Raw genomic sequence first — 16,790 nt, forward strand, 5'->3', positions numbered from 1 at the left:
CTGCCCTTATGGGGCCGAAACTGAGTGGTATGGTATTGGTACAAGTTCGGTACCGCTTGTACCAGCGGTTCGCACCAGTACGCCTTCAGTTTGCCACAGCGTCGTGCGTTATGGCTTTTTTGACCCTAAACATGTCCGAGAGTGCTTTAAAAGTATGTAATTGAATGTATCTTGATTTGAAGATATTATATGTTGTTCATTTTATGATTTGTATTATTTAGAATTACAAGTAATAAAATGCATCATCTAGTTTAAACCCTAAACATAGAAACATCAAAAAAAATTTAAAAAATCCAAAAATAACAAAAAAAAATCAAATTAAACTTAAATTCATAAAAAAAGATCTAAAAGAGAGAAAACTCCAAAAAAAACGTGCGGTAGCTGAAAACCCAGCCGAACCAATGGTATTGATTTGGTACCGATTCAATACAGCCCGAACCGGTCCGGTAGGCCACCGGTACGACTACCAGTACCGGTCTGACAGACATTGTTTCATAGCATAAAGCCCTTCTTTTTTCCTTTGCCTTTGCTGGACTTGTCTCCTCCCCTCCATCCACCATTTCTTTGTCATTATCTCATTAAATTGAACCAATTTAATTCCACCCCATTTTCTTTCTTCATTTTTTCCATTCTAAGTTTCAACTCATCCTTATGATTATTTCTTGAGTTTCCTCCTTGTCTAAAATTAAACATTCATTTTCCTTCCCTTCCTATATTTTACATGCCTTTTCTGATTCATCTGTCATATTTGTTTAGTTCTTACCAAGGTACGCGGAACCGACCGAAACGGCGTACCAGTGAAAATCGGTACCAATTTGGTATCGATTCGGTACTGGTTGGGATTTAGAAAAAAAACGAGCGGATGCGCGCGCGTCCGCGTTATGCTACAGGGTCGCATTAAATGCCACTCTGTGGCATTAAAAGCCCACGTGGGGCAGTGCATGGGCTAGCTGCCCCTCGCAGCAAGCCCGTGGGTTCGCACCGCATGGAACACGCGCAAGCACGAGTCGGGGACGCATTTTTCCACTCGCGCTCGTGCCCCGAGCGCAGGCACTATTCCCCTGGCCTCTCTCTTTTTTTTTTCTTTTCTTTTTTTTCAATTCTCCTCTTCTTCTTTCTGAGCCTCTCTTTTCTTCCGCTCTCCCCTCCTCTCTTTTTCTCTTTCCTTCCTTCTCCCACGAGCAAGAGAGGTATTCTTCCCCGTGAGATGCTCGGGAGGAAGAAAGAGGCCTAGTAGCTCAAAAGAGGTCTTCTTCCCCTCTCTCCTTCTCTCTTCTCCTCTCTTTCCCCCTTCTTCCCGCAAGTACCGGTCTTGTACCAATGCGAACTGCACCGGTACGGGCAAAAAACCGTTTGGTTCCAACCCCAAAGGCTGTACCATACCGGTGGAGGCCGGTACCGATACGGTACAGGCTGAACCGGTCAGTTCCGACCGGTTCAGTAAACCTTGGTTCTTACCTTTTTCCTTTTCTCCCATGTCCTCAATTTTCCTCTTCCTATTTCCACTTATTTGAATGGTTAGTCCCCTTTGCTTTGCTTTATCTTTAGTAGTTTTAATTCATTCTTCATCTACCATGTTAACTATGATAATAAAGATTTTAGTTGATTTTTTTCTTTTTTGATACTCAGTATTATTCATTAAATTATTCAATAAACTAGCATTCAACTCAATAACTTTTTAATTATGATATGAAGGAAGATCTCTTTCTTTCAAAATAATTGATAACGTAGACTCAGCTATAAAGTTGCAAACAAATTTTGCAAATGAACTCAGAATTTAATCAAAGTTTCGCTGAAATAAAAACTTCAAGACACCAAGAAATGGCAAAGACTACCCCAATAATTAGGCAACTCTACCACTAGCTTCCTCATCAGCTTTTTTTTAAAAAAAAATAACATGAAAACATAATAACAATTATCTGAAAAAGATTTTCAGTGACAAAAAAAAAATCATGCTAAGTACTAAGTCATCAAATTAATAAATAAAAGAACTAGATAGTTACATATTCATGTTTAAACATATTATTAATTCATTCAGGCAGTTCAAACATGTGAATCTCTTACCAATTCCTACAATAACTGGGAAGCCCTTGTTCTCCAACAATGCCTGAAAGAGAAAGGGAGGAGAAAAGGGAGCATGAAGTGAGGTGTTAGCAAAAGTTAACTCATGTAATATTTACTTGAGTTGGTGCATTCACTAATACGAGACACTTTCTTGCTTACAACATGTTAGTCACCTGGATTGCTTGAACAGAAAGAAGCAAACCCCTATCCAAGTCATATGAATCAGGCAATGGAGCAAGCTGGAGGTTACCCCTTAAAGCAGAAGAATCTGCATATGTTTCGTAAGAGAAGCTTACAATTAATAAATACAGATAGTTGGTGTTGCAAATAGTCATTTAATATAACTCATCTTCCAGACCATGTAAAACTTTATAACCAGAAAGAACCATTGTATGTGAAAAACCTGAGATGAAATTCCATGTCGTTACTACAGGGTCCATATCGGACTTTGTTGGAGACCTAGTCCATGGCTGTGTAACATCCTCAGGTTTGGGAGCAATAGTTGTAGACAAGCGTATTGGTCTGGGTGCAGCAATTGTCCTTTCTTGACTTCCAGTTAAAAGTGTGCTAGACAAAGGTGGTGGTGTATTAACACGCGGTACACCTGATATTGATTAGCAACCGATGAGAACAAAAACCTTCAAGAGAAGTTGTAATACGAAAGATGTTAGACTGAGATCATCATACCTTTGCTTTCTAGAATCATTTCCAAATAGGACTTAGTGATCCATGGCCCCTTGATACCCAGTCTTAAAGCTTCTGCTCCAATGACCTCAATCATATAACAGGATAGATTGTCAAGTAATTACATATTTGATTGTTTATATGTTAACATTGAAAGTAAATAGTACAATTTAAGTTAAGAGATGGTGGTAGTGAAGTTCATAGATACCAAAAGAAAAATGGATGGGGGTCTCACAAAATGACAAAAGAAGGGGTATGGAAATGCTAGAAAGTATGTTATCATGCAAGTTTGCCACTTAAAACAGCAAAACAACTAGAAAAAATTATACTTTGCAACTATTAAATAAAATTCTCAAATGAATCATAGGAAAACATGATCAACATGAAACAAATTATCAAAACCTGTCATTCCGAACCAATTCAACAAGACCAAAAATTAATCAAAATCTGTCAAAATAACTTTAGTTGATTATCAAACCTTCCCAATTAGAAAAAATTTCTTTATGGGATTATCAAACCCTTTCCCGTTGGAACAACTTTTTTTTTTCCAGAGATTGATATTTTCCAAATACTTTTTTCCATTGCCGCACTGGTTCCGCTCTCCCTTCCTCTTTTTTTAAGTGGTGGAAAGGCCTGAGAAAGCTTCCCAAGCTTCCTAAGCCTAGAAATAAGATACGTCGTACCAGCCCAAATCGAGCATACTGTAGCATATTGGTTCAGTACAGATATCCGATATGTGTAGCGTACCGAGCTACACTCGGTACGCCAAAGGAATAACTAGCCAAGGAAAGTTACAGACACCTTAAATCTACGACAGCAATTTAAAATCCTTTGTATTTCCAAATATTTAATGATCCAAATGGCCAGGTAACAAATACCCATACCTTCCTGCTTGTACCCTTCAACACCAAGAATGTCTCATTGAGAGTGTCAATGCTCTCCACTACCATCAAAATTTGACCATTATTGACTGATGTAGATGCACGCTTGTAACTAACAACAACATTGTAACCTAAAGCAAGCAAACCACCTAGTGTTGTCCTTCCAACCTGCAGCAAGGGATTTGTGAGGAAATCTAAGTAATAATTTAAAGAAAAGAATAGAAAATTAGATCTCTGAATCAGGATAAATAAGCACTAGTATTACATTGAATAATCATTTATGTCCTGTTTTAGTTTCATAGAGAACCAGTCACAATTAAACAAAAACAGTTAATATTCTAATTTGAGATCAAGTCCAGTAGCATGTAGTGAAAGAGTTCAATTGCTAATTTGAGCAGGATATCAATGAAACTGATACAAATACAAGTTCAAATAACTTTTACACATGTGAACATAGTTGTATAAGAGAACTAGTACATGAACTGAGCTAATAAGAAATATAAAGTCATATTTATCTCAACTGGCCCAGCTAGATAAACGATATAACAGCCAGTAATTCATAAAGGTGATGTGACCAAAAAAAAGTTTCATGCAAGCAGGATATTGATGGCTACACATGCGTTAGGAAACTTCCACAGCCCAAAATAAACATGTGAGTGCATCATCTCAGATAGCCAGCTTAACCCACTGATATAATTTTCTAATTAAAAACCTTTTCATATATTGACCCACAAAATTATCTCTTTGCTTTGAGTTGGTAAATAATTTATATAGAGATTCTGTGCATAATCTGTGGGGAATAAACATATTTTCAAGTTTTGCTTTATCTCATCCCACATGGTACAATATTTCTGTTGCCCATCAGCTTAGTTGATGTGTATTAGAAATTTAAACCCATTGAGGGAGATCCTTGGTGCAATTATAAGGTTGCTCCAGCATGACCTGGAGGTCACGGGTTTGAAACACAAAACAGCCTCTGTGCATGTGGGAGTAAGGCTGCATACGTCAGACCCACCCTTGACAGCGCAATGGTAGGAACCTCGTGCACTGGCCCGCCCTTTAAAAATTTAAATCCACAGAGATTGCATTTTAAATATTATGGTTTATTGCCAAACAAACATAGATCCCTTTCACATTGAACAATACTTAAAGAAAGGATCTACCTCAATATTGGATTTAAAGTCAGGGGAACAAGGTGCCAATAGGGAACTTGAAGGACAAACTAAAGAACTTTCAACAAAGAGATATGTTCATTTACATTATCACTCGAATCTCCAAGTACCTTGAATTTTTTCATTCATCTATTGCTCCATCACTTGAAATGATGATCCAAGCTAGATGAGGTACAAACTCATCACCTCTCCTCAGTTACATCTACTTATAGAACATAAGATTGAGCCCAAAGAGAATGCTCTTTTTCTACAAAATATTATATAAAGAACATATAGAGAAGACATTAAGGGGAGAAGAGAAAAAATATAACATGTGGAAACTCTCCACCCAAAAGTTCAAACCATCATTAACCCTCAAAACTGAATATCAAACTATCTACCTTCAATTGATTGTAGACCGAATTTGTAGGGAGACCAATTAGATCATAATGCTAACATTTATTTTTCAATTAACTTGAAGCTTCTAGGATTCCACAATTCCCAGTAATTTATGCCTAAAGAACTCTGACTAACTTAACTTGTTGGTTGGCAACCCAGGGAAACAAAAATAACCAGAAAAGTTTTCTTCATGACCTTCTCAAAGCAAGGTGAAAGCCTAAACAAAAGGCGTTCTGCAAATAAAACCCCGAAAGGAATGACCAAGACAAATACCTGATCGTTAGGCATTCTGGATATTAGTCCAATCTGTTTCCACCATTTCAGCCACAATCTTGAACCCATATTTCAGCAGTCCAACTTGTCCGATTCTTCAACCATTTGAAAGCTTGAATAAGCTATTGAATGACCAAGCCCCTTGCCCATATTCAAAGAAAGATCTTCTTAGTGGGACGATCTGTTTGTTGTTGAAAGATTTGAGTGCACCATGGGTGTAAGAACAATGACTCGTTTTGATCTTATCATCTTACCTTGGCCTAATGTCTAAGATTACTACATGATAATATATATCTTGCCTGAGTAAGTCCTGCAATCTAGATTTCTTGATCTTGCTTAGTCACTCTTTGGCAAGGATTTAAATTATGGCCTGACGTAACCATGTCAGTCACAAGACACCACAACACGGTTTCGTATCATACTGTACCATGCCATAATGTAGTCAATCATATGCCACAGCCAAACAGCAAGGGGTATCAGAATGCATCACTCAGATTGTCGTCATACCTCAATGAGTAAGTGCACCAGGATGCATTAACATTTGCCATGTACAATTGTGTGCCAGCTAATTTACCATCAATTGCTAATAAGAAAATAATTATTAATAACAAATATTAACTGAATCAATAAATTACCAAAACATCTTTAGGAGGCTGCATTGCCTCGCATTTAGTTAACCTCAATATATGTTTTTTCATCAATCAAGTATGTTAATTTAACGTAAGTATATAACTTTGAATGGACTTTTAATATCATCCATATTCTAACAACCAGTCTTGTTTCTACTTGCAGTTATTTGAATGCTGACTAGACTGAGTGCAACGAAGAAAGCATATGACCATGATTTCAGGATACAGCAGAAAATATGAAACTTGATAATCAACGATCCCAACAATACATCAATCAGTGAATCAGCATGGAGATATTCTCATGACTTATATTCTCCTTACAACTGGACCATGTTCAATCCTTCTAACTTACTGAAAAGATTTAATATGTAGATCAATGTAATATGGCTGATTGCATATTTATGAAACTTCATGAAATGTGAGGCTAAAATGTGTGCATTGAATAACAAAGCCACTATCAGGTGTTTTAAGTTTGATAATTGCATCAAGAAGTTCAAGAATGATACTTTTAGAACTGAATTCTTGGAAAAATATTAAGCAACTGATGTACTTGAAGTACTTATCATGTCTGGTACTCATATTAGCACTTTAGTCTTCTTCTCTCCACAAAACTACAACATGGCTTTCATCAAATAAGATACAATTACGTATTTCTGAAGGACTGATACAAATTCTAGGAAATCAATCATGTGGAACATTAAACGAGAAAGTCATGGATAGCTGATGTGTGATGTATCATAAACAGTTAAATATCTAACAGTTGTTAATCAGGCAGTACTTGCATCAAGTAGAAAAAAAAGTAACTAAATAAATAAACCAAACCATAAGCAACAAGCATATAAGAAACTAAGATACCTCAAACTCAGCTTTTGGTCGAATGATGAAGTTCTTGTCAACAATCCTCTGATCACCTAGTGACAGATAGTACCTTATACCACTCTGTCGGACCTTTATCCACTCATTTATCTTTGCTTCTTCAGATGCAAATGGAGGTCGAAGGTACATCTCAATATAGCTGAAAACATAGCAAGGAAAAAATGAAGTTGATAATTTTCCACTCAGCAAAGTACCGTAGTGAGGTAACAGAAAACCAAAAAACATTTGTAAATCTGGTATAATCAAGTGAAAACAAAAAAAAAAAAAGCTGGAATGCACTCACTTCTCAGTTTCTGCTCTACTTCCATCAAATGAGTAAATTGTGTGTCCATCCGGAGACTGTTCAGAAGTCAACAATCTAAATTAAGAAAGGAATTTAATGGTGAAATGAAACCCAACTACATCCATGAAATTGCATAGATACAAGAAACGAAATTCATAAAACCAGACTGAAAGCCGCATAATTATGGTAATATATGGCGAGTGTCAAAACATTTTCGGGGTAAATGTGAAGTAAATTCCAAAAAAATATGATGGTGAGATTTGTGTCGCATTATAAAGATAAAAGATAAAAAGAAAAAGGATACCATGTGTTCATTTTGTATTGTATTGGAAGCTGGAGCACTTTTAAAACAGGCTGAGAGTTCAGCAAACAGAAATCTGACAATTAAAATTCAGGTAGAAAGTTGCACAATAATGCAATTTGATCTGCAAAATAATTAAAATATATAAATTCAATCCTGTTATAATCTTCACTGGGATTATTTCTAAATGGTCTATTTCTTATTTTCTACAAGACATAGTTGTCAACCCAATCTTTATCCCAGCAGAGCAGAGGCTAGTAGATAGTGTGTACCAAGGTACGCGGTACTGATTGTACCGACGTACTGGTGGGCATCGGTACCGGTACGGTACCGAATCAAATCGAGCCGAACCGGTACTGTACCAATAGGGCTAAAAGCCAAAAAAAATTTGGAGCCAGTACGGACCGTTCGGTACGGGCCGGTACCGGTCGGTACGGTTTGGTACCAAAATATGTAGCTGTACCGTACCAGTAGGATCCGGTACCGATATGTACTGGCCGGTACCGACCCGTACCGACCGGTACGGCAGACCATGGTGTGTACTCTGACTTTCCCCATCCTTACTTCCACTGTTTCTTCCTCTCATCTCCTCTTTTCTTCCTCTCTTATTTTCTTATTAACTCTTTTAAGTTTAGCCCTTATTTTGTTTCTGTTTCAAATAGTCTTTCAGGCTGATTTCAATGGCCATGTAATAAATCTAATCTTAGAGGACTATTAATTAAACAAGGAGAAAGTGACTTCAGATATGGGTTCTGAAAAAAACTTAAACTGAAGAATGAGATCTAAATCAAAACATGGCATCAAAGAATCAAATGTAAGAGGATTCCTTTTGCTTGCCTTTCCCCAGAGTTTTGTTCTCCCGAGGAGGCGAGCACAAGAAACTCTAGATCCAACAGGTAATTGCAAGGAAAACCAGTGTTTTGTCCTTCCTGTGCAGCTTTAGCGGTTGACTCTGTTGAGCCTGTCTTGGAGATGCCATATGTGCAACGACAGGCTATATGCATTTTGTCAGCCCTGTTATGCTGATAAGGACTATCTATGGTGATGTTGCCATTTTCTTCCCCTAACATGCTAATTTCTGTGGTAATTTTTCTAATATTTTCCAATCTATGATTGTCCACCACATTTATGAGCCTCTGCAATGCTGACAATGGAACTTTTCTGTATGATTTTATCCATGTCTTCCTATGTCTGCTGATTTTTGTCCACTTCCTATCCAAAGTTTAAAGAAACATATGACTTTGTCTTTGTTCTGTTCCAGTGCGTTGAAAGTTGTCAATGTGTTCATCCTTATCATGTGTTTGTTGATTTGTTTTGAGGATAACAAAACCGATACAAATAGGAGATCCTTTGTCCGCCTCGTGCTTGCTCTTTAATTACAAACCACATAAGGAAAAGAAGAGAGTGGGAAAAGTAAGCAAGGAATTTCTTCCAACACGAGAAACAGAAATTTATCCACCGACAATTAGCATCTTCAAGTACTCAACATACTGCTTCATGCAATTTTCAAGATAATAAATCAGGATCTAGATAAAGTCTATAAAAGGTTATGAAGAAGAGGAATTGCCCATAATGTTGGCTTTTGAACCACCATATACACATGCTGACCTCTCCATGGTAGGGTAGATTTGTGAAATAGAAGCCATACGACTTGCAATTTTCAATATTGGCCTCCAAAATTTCAACAATATATTTCGACAATTTGAAAAATTAAAGCTGTGAGGAATTATGTGGAGGTTCAACTTAAAATTAACATTAAAGCAACTATCTTCGCCATATTTTGTTCAACCTAGTAGATCATCACCTTTATAGTTTTGACACAAGCTTCTTTGGAATCTTCCCCTTAAGGTTTCAACATAAGAGTAATTGTTCGATCATTATGAACAAAATTATAGGTGTTGTCATATTCGTAATTAGTATCATCTCAATCAAATAACCACAATTAATGATGCAGAACATAACACAACTTCACCGATTATCACATGAATGATCATCCTTTTTGTCTCCTTTCCCATAAAAAAGTCGGTAAGCATTTAAACTGAAATACCACCTATATCAGCCCTGCACCTCTCTATACATAACATACAAGCTAGGGAAAGGTACTTGGCACCCATAGGATGATTCAATAGGCAAACGGACCCCATGCCACCCCAAATTGTCCTATAATGTCATGTAATGACCTCGTACTACCGATACACCCTTCTTTTGTTGGTCATTTTTATCAAGGATTTAAGTAGTTGTGTACCAGTTCTTACCAGTCAGCTGAATCATACTAGAAAGGTAATAATACCAGAATGCCCCCTCCGTACAAATGGCATGTCAACACATGAATTTCACTTTTTATTATCCCAGAACTAATAGGCATACCATGTGCCAATATGGTACCATGTCGGTGAGGTACCAATATAGGTACAGTACTTGAAACCTTGGGTCTGATTTACTTACCCCCATAGAAAAAAAAAACTTGGTTCTAATCACCAACCTAGGCCACAATATATTGCTTTCCTCGATTCTTGACTATCTTCAATCTACACAGACATCTTGAAGATATTTTATTTGATCATTTTTCTGCACTTAAGGTTGCTTTTATTTTGTTTATGTTGAAATAGTTCTAAGCAAGGTTCGCCGTCTTGATATCGGATCCCGCACCGATACCATCCTATTACAATGTCAGTATATGGTACGATCCGAGACGACGAGGCATATCTAGTATCGATATTGTACGAGATTGCGTACCGATTTGATATTGGTATGGTACGGTACCAATCAGTACGACAAACCTTGGTTCTAAGAATACATATGATGCGGAGGATGTTTCCCTATAGACCACTTATGGCTAGTTGATATTTTTTTTTCAATTAGTCTATAGTGAATGTTAACTTTGTACTGGATGTTTTGAGATTCATATGTTTATGTCAATAAATATTTTATTTTTATAAATTTTTCAAAAAACAAACTCACATTGTCAACCCTGCCCTCCCCCCCACCAAAAAAAATAAAAATAAAAATAAAAAAACCCTAGTTCCACCCCAATGTTTGGCTTCTCATACATATTAACAATTAGTCATGTTATGCTTTGCATACTTAAACAGGTATATTCGTGTTAAAAGTAGGTGTTATTCATGTCTATTCATTTGAACATGGGAAATAACCTCACTCCACTTCACAGATCAGAGATCTCATTATTTACATGACCAACCTAGCAGAACGGGTGTTACATCTCCAGTTACAAGTAAACAAACAGGATCTCTCCAGTTACCTGCAACTGACACCACAGCATATTGAACACCTCACTTTTAAGAGGAGATAGTAATTCCACCCATGCCATAGTTGGGACATTCAGGTAACCAAACAAGCTCTAAATGCATGTTATATGGCAGAAGACTATTAGTTTTCTGAGAAAACCAAGTATAAACCTTGAACCAGCAATACGATTCATGTGTTGATATAGTACAAGAAAGCTTCTGTACAATAGTCGATAACATACATACTGGGTTACAGAAAAATAAGGCAGCAAGGGTCTGGACAACTTAGAATTACCCAAGAATGTTGCTGGACGATGTACTCACCTCACTTTTGCATTTCAATTTATAGTAAGGCTCTCTGAAAGATGATACAAAGCTGTTGTTGATTCTAATCTGCAGGAGTCCCGGAGGACAAAAAAAAAATAGTTACTAAATGAAAACGAAATAAAATCACCACATAAATCATTATATTGGAAGTAACCAAAAAAAATTGACCTGGGCATGATGGAGGTCTGGCTCGATATGTTTCCTGAACAAAGGGAATATGCTATCAATGAGGTAGTCCAACGAACAAGAATCTCCAATGTCATGTCGAACTTTAGAAAGGAGGCTAAAATGAACACCGCCAACCTGAGGTACCAAACATAGTTTGCTCAAGAAGAACAGTTTTCTTGTAGAAGCTGGGAAGCTACAGCTCTTACCACAGCAACCCTGATATCAAGCAAAGATCGTAGTGTCGAATGGAGAGCATAGGCACCATCAACAATGACCTGAGAAGCAATCGATCAGGAGAACCAAACAAGAAGGAATCGATGATCATTCAACATGATCCGAAAACTACGTCATGGCAAGAGGGAAGGCTCACCACCCCAGACAAAGAAATCTTCAATAGTTTCGAACCACTCCGTCTTTTCTCTTGGAAGTCAAACAATGGTATCAGGGTTTCCTTGCCATTTACGAAATCCTACACTTATGAAACCAAACCGTTAGCTTCTGGATCCCAAAGAGTAGAAAAATTACACCCATCGATGAATAGTATCGATTTAGCAGAGAACAAGAGGAAAGAAAAAGAATACATGGAGATTGCGCACGAGGGCATCAAAGTCTATGGAATCCAAGTCATTCCCATCATCAGCTCCATTGCGGTAATTCTCCATAGAGATGACAACGCAGCATCCGAGGACCGATGCCACCTTCTCGGCTAAGCTATTGGCAATCCAAAAAAATGTACTTCAAAAATGATCACGTAATGAATCCCTCTTGAAGTAGGAAGGATTAATCACCTGGTTTTGCCGGATCCGCTGGGGCCACCGATTCCGACCGTGACGACATGTCCTTCTTTCTTCTCGCGGAGCTCCTGAATGGCCTTCACCAGCAGATAATATCCGTGATCGAAGGGCTGGCCGCCGATCCAATTTCCAATACCGATAGTCAGAATTCAAGAACTCGGGTGGAGATAAAAATTGGAACTTGGGAGAAGAGAAGAAGAGAGAAGTAGATGCTTACAACGTGGAGAGGTAGGGCTTGAAGGATGGAAGAGGAGGTGGCGGACGAGGATGGAGGTGGGGACGAGGTGGAGGAGTAGTAGTAGTCTCTGCCTCCTCCTTCCAAAACCCTATGGAGGACTTCATCTTCCATTGACCACAGGCGCGAGCGGAGAAGGGAAAGGAAGGTCGGTTAATGCAACGGTGCAAGAAACGTTTCTCCGCTTTTGCCCTTTTGAACCTCACCACCCAACAAGTTATCAAAAGTGGTTCCTTCAGTCTCACGTGGACCTTCCATGCTAGTGAAATTTTCAGCTGACTCATTTCCTCGGATTCATTTGTTCGAAATATATATATATATATATATATATATATATATATATATATATATATATTCACCAAATATTTTTTAAAAAAATAATTTTTAAAATTATGATATCTGAAAAATAATTGTAGTATATTTAGTTGATAAAATAGTATATTCAGAGTAGCTTTGACTGAGCATCTACTTTTCTAAAAAAATTATATAAAATACCTATTATACTCATAATAAAGAAAAAGACATTATCCATAGATTTTGATGGTTCAAAAGTACTTTTGGAAAAAAAAAAAAAAATCTAATTCCAAACTAGTAAAAAAGTAACTTTTTCATGACCGCCATATATTTTTCTTTTCCATAAAACTTGAGAATCTTATTCTTATAGAAATGCTCCTTTTTCATTTTTTTCCTTTAAAAACTCCAACCAAACAAGCGACATTTTTTTTTATTTTTCTACTGACCATTTTTTTTTCTTTTTTTCAGAACGAGTCTTTAAAGCCATGGCAGATTTTCGCCTTTTAATATAAAGATAGAAGCTACTATTTTCCTTCTTCATAATAAAAAATATTTCTTTTGACTAACCATGAATAATATTTTTCTTGATTAACTTGCAACTATAGTATTGTCTGGACTTGCAACCATAGGTTAGAAAAATGGTGGCTACATTGAAGTCATTGTCTGAACAAAACAAAAAAGTTACTACTTTGAAACCGGCACATCACTAATAGAATGGAACGCCTCTAGATGACCATCAAATTTCTAGCATCATATCATGGAAGGATACGAGATAACATTTAACTCACAAGTATCCAATAAATTTAAATCTTAAAATATATATCGAGCCATAGTCAAATGAGAAATTTCATGCTCATCAATGCAAAAAAGCTTCACCAAAATATCATAAATTGATTTTTCACATGAAATACTACCATTACATTCCACATGGAGTTAAAACTTCAAAGGCCTTCGGAATCACCTAAAAGAATGATTAGATGAGGAGGTTATGGCATATTTATTGATGACATGTTGTTCTAATTAAATTAATGATATTTTTCTTTGACTTTTCTTAGCCTTTGCTATTTCTTCCTTCAAGAAACCAACATTAGATGAGCTAGAAGTCTTACAGGATATAAAAGAATTATTTTCCACTATTTTTTGTTATCTCTGATGTGTTTGAACTGGGGTTGAAGTCAAAAATTGAAGAGAATTCAAATATCCATAAAGAGGTCACATAAGCATAAATATATGATGGAAAGGCTAGTAAAGCTTAAAAAGATAGCATGCTATATTGAAAAATGATATTTGAACAAGTATAAAAATCATTACTTTGAGACTCGCACATCAATGGATAGGATGGAACACCATCCAGATAACATCCAGAGATCTAGGATCACATTATGAAAGTATATGAGGGGACACTTGACTCACAAATATCTAATACATTTAAATCTTAAAATATATGTTGAGTCATAGTTGAAGAGTAATTTCATACTCACTAGTTTTTATTTTTTTTAAAAAAAATCACAATGATGGATTGATTTTTTTTTTTATGGAGGACTTCAATTATGTCTTGCATCAAGTTAAATTTCAATATATCTTGAACCATCTAAAACAGAGATTAGATAAGAAGGTTATAGCTGATTTATTGGTAAAATATCCAAGCTAACAAAGTTATAAAAATTTATAGAAATGTCATTCCAATTAAATAAAAGATGATAATTCTTTCTTTTATTTTTACTCAACTTTTTTTTTATTTCTTTCTTCTAGTTAAACGAGCTAGTAGTCTATGGGACATAGGAAATTATTTTCTACTATTCTTTGTTATCATTTTATTTTTTTAGATAAATTATACCCTTCATAAACTAATAGAGTCCACGAGCCCTAAAAAAACTATTTATAAATACTTATAAAATTCCTTTGCATCTGACATCTAAATAGTAGGTGGTAGCACAAGTGGATTTAAATAAATACTCTTTTCCCATAAAGAATCAACCAAGCAAACATGAGCAATAAGATGATAAGGAAAAGTCCACCTAAGCCAAAGGCTAAATGTTCATTTGAAATATTAATTTCATCACTATTTTTTTAATACATGGCTATCCTATTTAAACATCTGATGAAATAAGGTACTAACTATATGTGTATAACATTAATGATATAACAATCTTCCAAAATATTTTTATGTTCCTATGCGAGATTACATAAATAATAAAGAGTCCAACTATGAAACCATGACATTAATATAAAAAATAACCATGACACTTAGTGAGAATTCTATTTAACCTAACAATGGGCAAATATTTGACAATCAGAAAGGAGTTTCATAATATTAGCCATGTGGAATTTTTTTTTTTTGCTACACCGGACGACTCATACAATTCTAGTATGAATACATCCAAAAAAGTCAAAATATAATAAGTCATGGAGCGCTAGGCAGCTCCCCCTCGCCAGTGCAGAGAACCCCATCCAGAGTCATTAGCCAAAAAAGAAGCAACCCAGTCCGCAGCTCCATCAACCTTTCTATAGACGTGCTTGGCTCAGAAGGTAATGTATCCGCTTGCCATGCCCCAAATATTCCGGAACAGGGGGTGGTGGCCACTAATGTCCCCAGTGCCCTCTGAATTCAGCCGATTACTATAGCCGAGTCACCTTCGAGCAGGATTGCGTTAGCCAGTAGCACACGCCGAGCATGATAAAAATCAACCCAAGCTGCCCTCAACTCCGTCTCATGGACCGAAATGTAAAAGATTGGGCACCCTCCGGCTACCACTACTCTAGAGTCCGGGCTTCTGATCATGAAGCCCGCACCACCCTTCCTACCACATCCAAAATACATCCATCGAAGTTGACCTTGAAAAAACTCGAGGATGGGAGCTCCCATGTGATGTGCTACAAGAGCAGAGATAGAGCTCCATATGTCCCGAGCTGTTAACGACATATCTGATAGACCCGCACCAATGATCTCGATAGCATGCACTCGGCCCTCTCTATGACGAATCTTAGTGTAGGTCTTCTCTCCCCAGAGATCCAGGTATTTCTGACCAGCCAAATATGGTAAGCAATATAAGTTGCCCTAATAGCCACATACTGGGTCTGAGATGTGTCGACCCACCATCTAAGCACTTGGGTAAAGGAGCTGGACTGGTACAATGCATCCGGCGGGATATCAACATGCCTCCATATCCGCATTGCATAATCACACTAGAACATAACGTGATTCATAGTCTCCTCCACCTCACATCCAGGGTAGTGTGGTAGGATGGATATTCCACGCCTGCTCAGGACAGCCTTCGTCAGTAGCCGACCCCAGGTAACTTCCCAAAGAAACAAAGCAATCCTTGGGTGAAGGCCAAACTTCCAAATCCAGGTGCAGTCCTGTCTCTGACGCTGCTCGCTCTAAAAAAGATCGTAGATGTCCCTCAATATGACCCTAGGGCTACAAGATGTGCTCCAAACCCTTACATCCGAGACAACATAGCCGGAAACCATTAGTGAATGCACTCTCTCTGTAAGGTACTCACCAAATAGATGGCCAATCCAGTTGGAATCCCACTCTTCCCATCATAGCGGAGGAGATCACTAACCCGCAAACTATCCACAACCTCATCATTGACCATGGTTGGCCAAAGTCTCAATGGAAAGGTATCCACCCAAGGATCCTCCGTAATGTCCACATTGCACCAATCTCCAATCAGCCATTTGGTGTTTAAAGCACTGAAAATATGTCTACAGATCTTCCTTCATATGAAGAAGCATCTCCGACTACTCTAAAATGCTCCACCTGTGGTTCCCGGCCATATCAGGCTGTCGTTATCTGACTCAAAATGGAGTTCAAGTAATAGGCTTCTCTTGTGGGCTTCTTAGAGCTTGAATAATGAAATTCTTTAGTGTCATACCCCCTCGTTTGATGAGAGCTTGTTCTCATGTTCAAAGCTTTATCAGGAATTTGATAGTGTGGTCTTATGAATAGATTTTATGATACCACTCTGATTTCTTTCTTCCAATCCTTTCACTAAATAACTCTCTTGCAAATAACGATGAACTCTCATATTATTGCCTATCAAGACTCGTTTTCAATTCAAAGAAAAGTTTAATATCGGATATGATGAATATGTTATTCCTCCTTGCAAATAGGAATCTTGATATTTATTGTATAAGTAGCATGAAGAGAAATCAAGATCTACTATCCCATATGAATCTA

At 37.1% G+C, this 16,790-nt stretch overlaps 1 protein-coding gene across 5 annotated transcripts in view; it reads right to left on the minus strand.

Moving 5' to 3' along the window:
- Window positions 1-12,507, minus strand: part of LOC103719926 (P-loop containing nucleoside triphosphate hydrolases superfamily protein) — a 47,063-nt gene extending 34,556 nt beyond the window's left edge. For all 5 annotated transcript variants that reach the window (XM_088714386.2, XM_008809410.5, XM_039119548.3 and 2 more), the window contains exons 1-14: window positions 12,293-12,507; window positions 12,070-12,185; window positions 11,863-11,992; window positions 11,652-11,750; window positions 11,488-11,556; window positions 11,282-11,416; window positions 11,111-11,179; window positions 7,241-7,296; window positions 6,937-7,096; window positions 3,633-3,797; window positions 2,752-2,836; window positions 2,468-2,668; window positions 2,238-2,332; window positions 2,065-2,107 (exon numbers count right to left, since the gene is read on the minus strand). In XM_088714386.2, the coding sequence (XP_088570512.1) occupies window positions 2,065-2,107; window positions 2,238-2,332; window positions 2,468-2,668; window positions 2,752-2,836; window positions 3,633-3,797; window positions 6,937-7,096; window positions 7,241-7,296; window positions 11,111-11,179; window positions 11,282-11,416; window positions 11,488-11,556; window positions 11,652-11,750; window positions 11,863-11,992; window positions 12,070-12,185; window positions 12,293-12,424 (1,555 nt within the window). In that variant the 5' untranslated portion in view covers window positions 12,425-12,507. The remainder of the gene's footprint in view (window positions 1-2,064; window positions 2,108-2,237; window positions 2,333-2,467; window positions 2,669-2,751; window positions 2,837-3,632; window positions 3,798-6,936; window positions 7,097-7,240; window positions 7,297-11,110; window positions 11,180-11,281; window positions 11,417-11,487; window positions 11,557-11,651; window positions 11,751-11,862; window positions 11,993-12,069; window positions 12,186-12,292) is intronic.
- Window positions 12,508-16,790: the final 4,283 nt, after the last annotated feature.

The sequence above is a fragment of the Phoenix dactylifera genome, chromosome 18 (assembly GCF_051530095.1).
Source record: "Phoenix dactylifera cultivar Ajwa chromosome 18, Ajwa_hap1_PhDact_Kaust_v1.1, whole genome shotgun sequence".
NCBI lineage: Eukaryota > Viridiplantae > Streptophyta > Magnoliopsida > Arecales > Arecaceae > Phoenix > Phoenix dactylifera.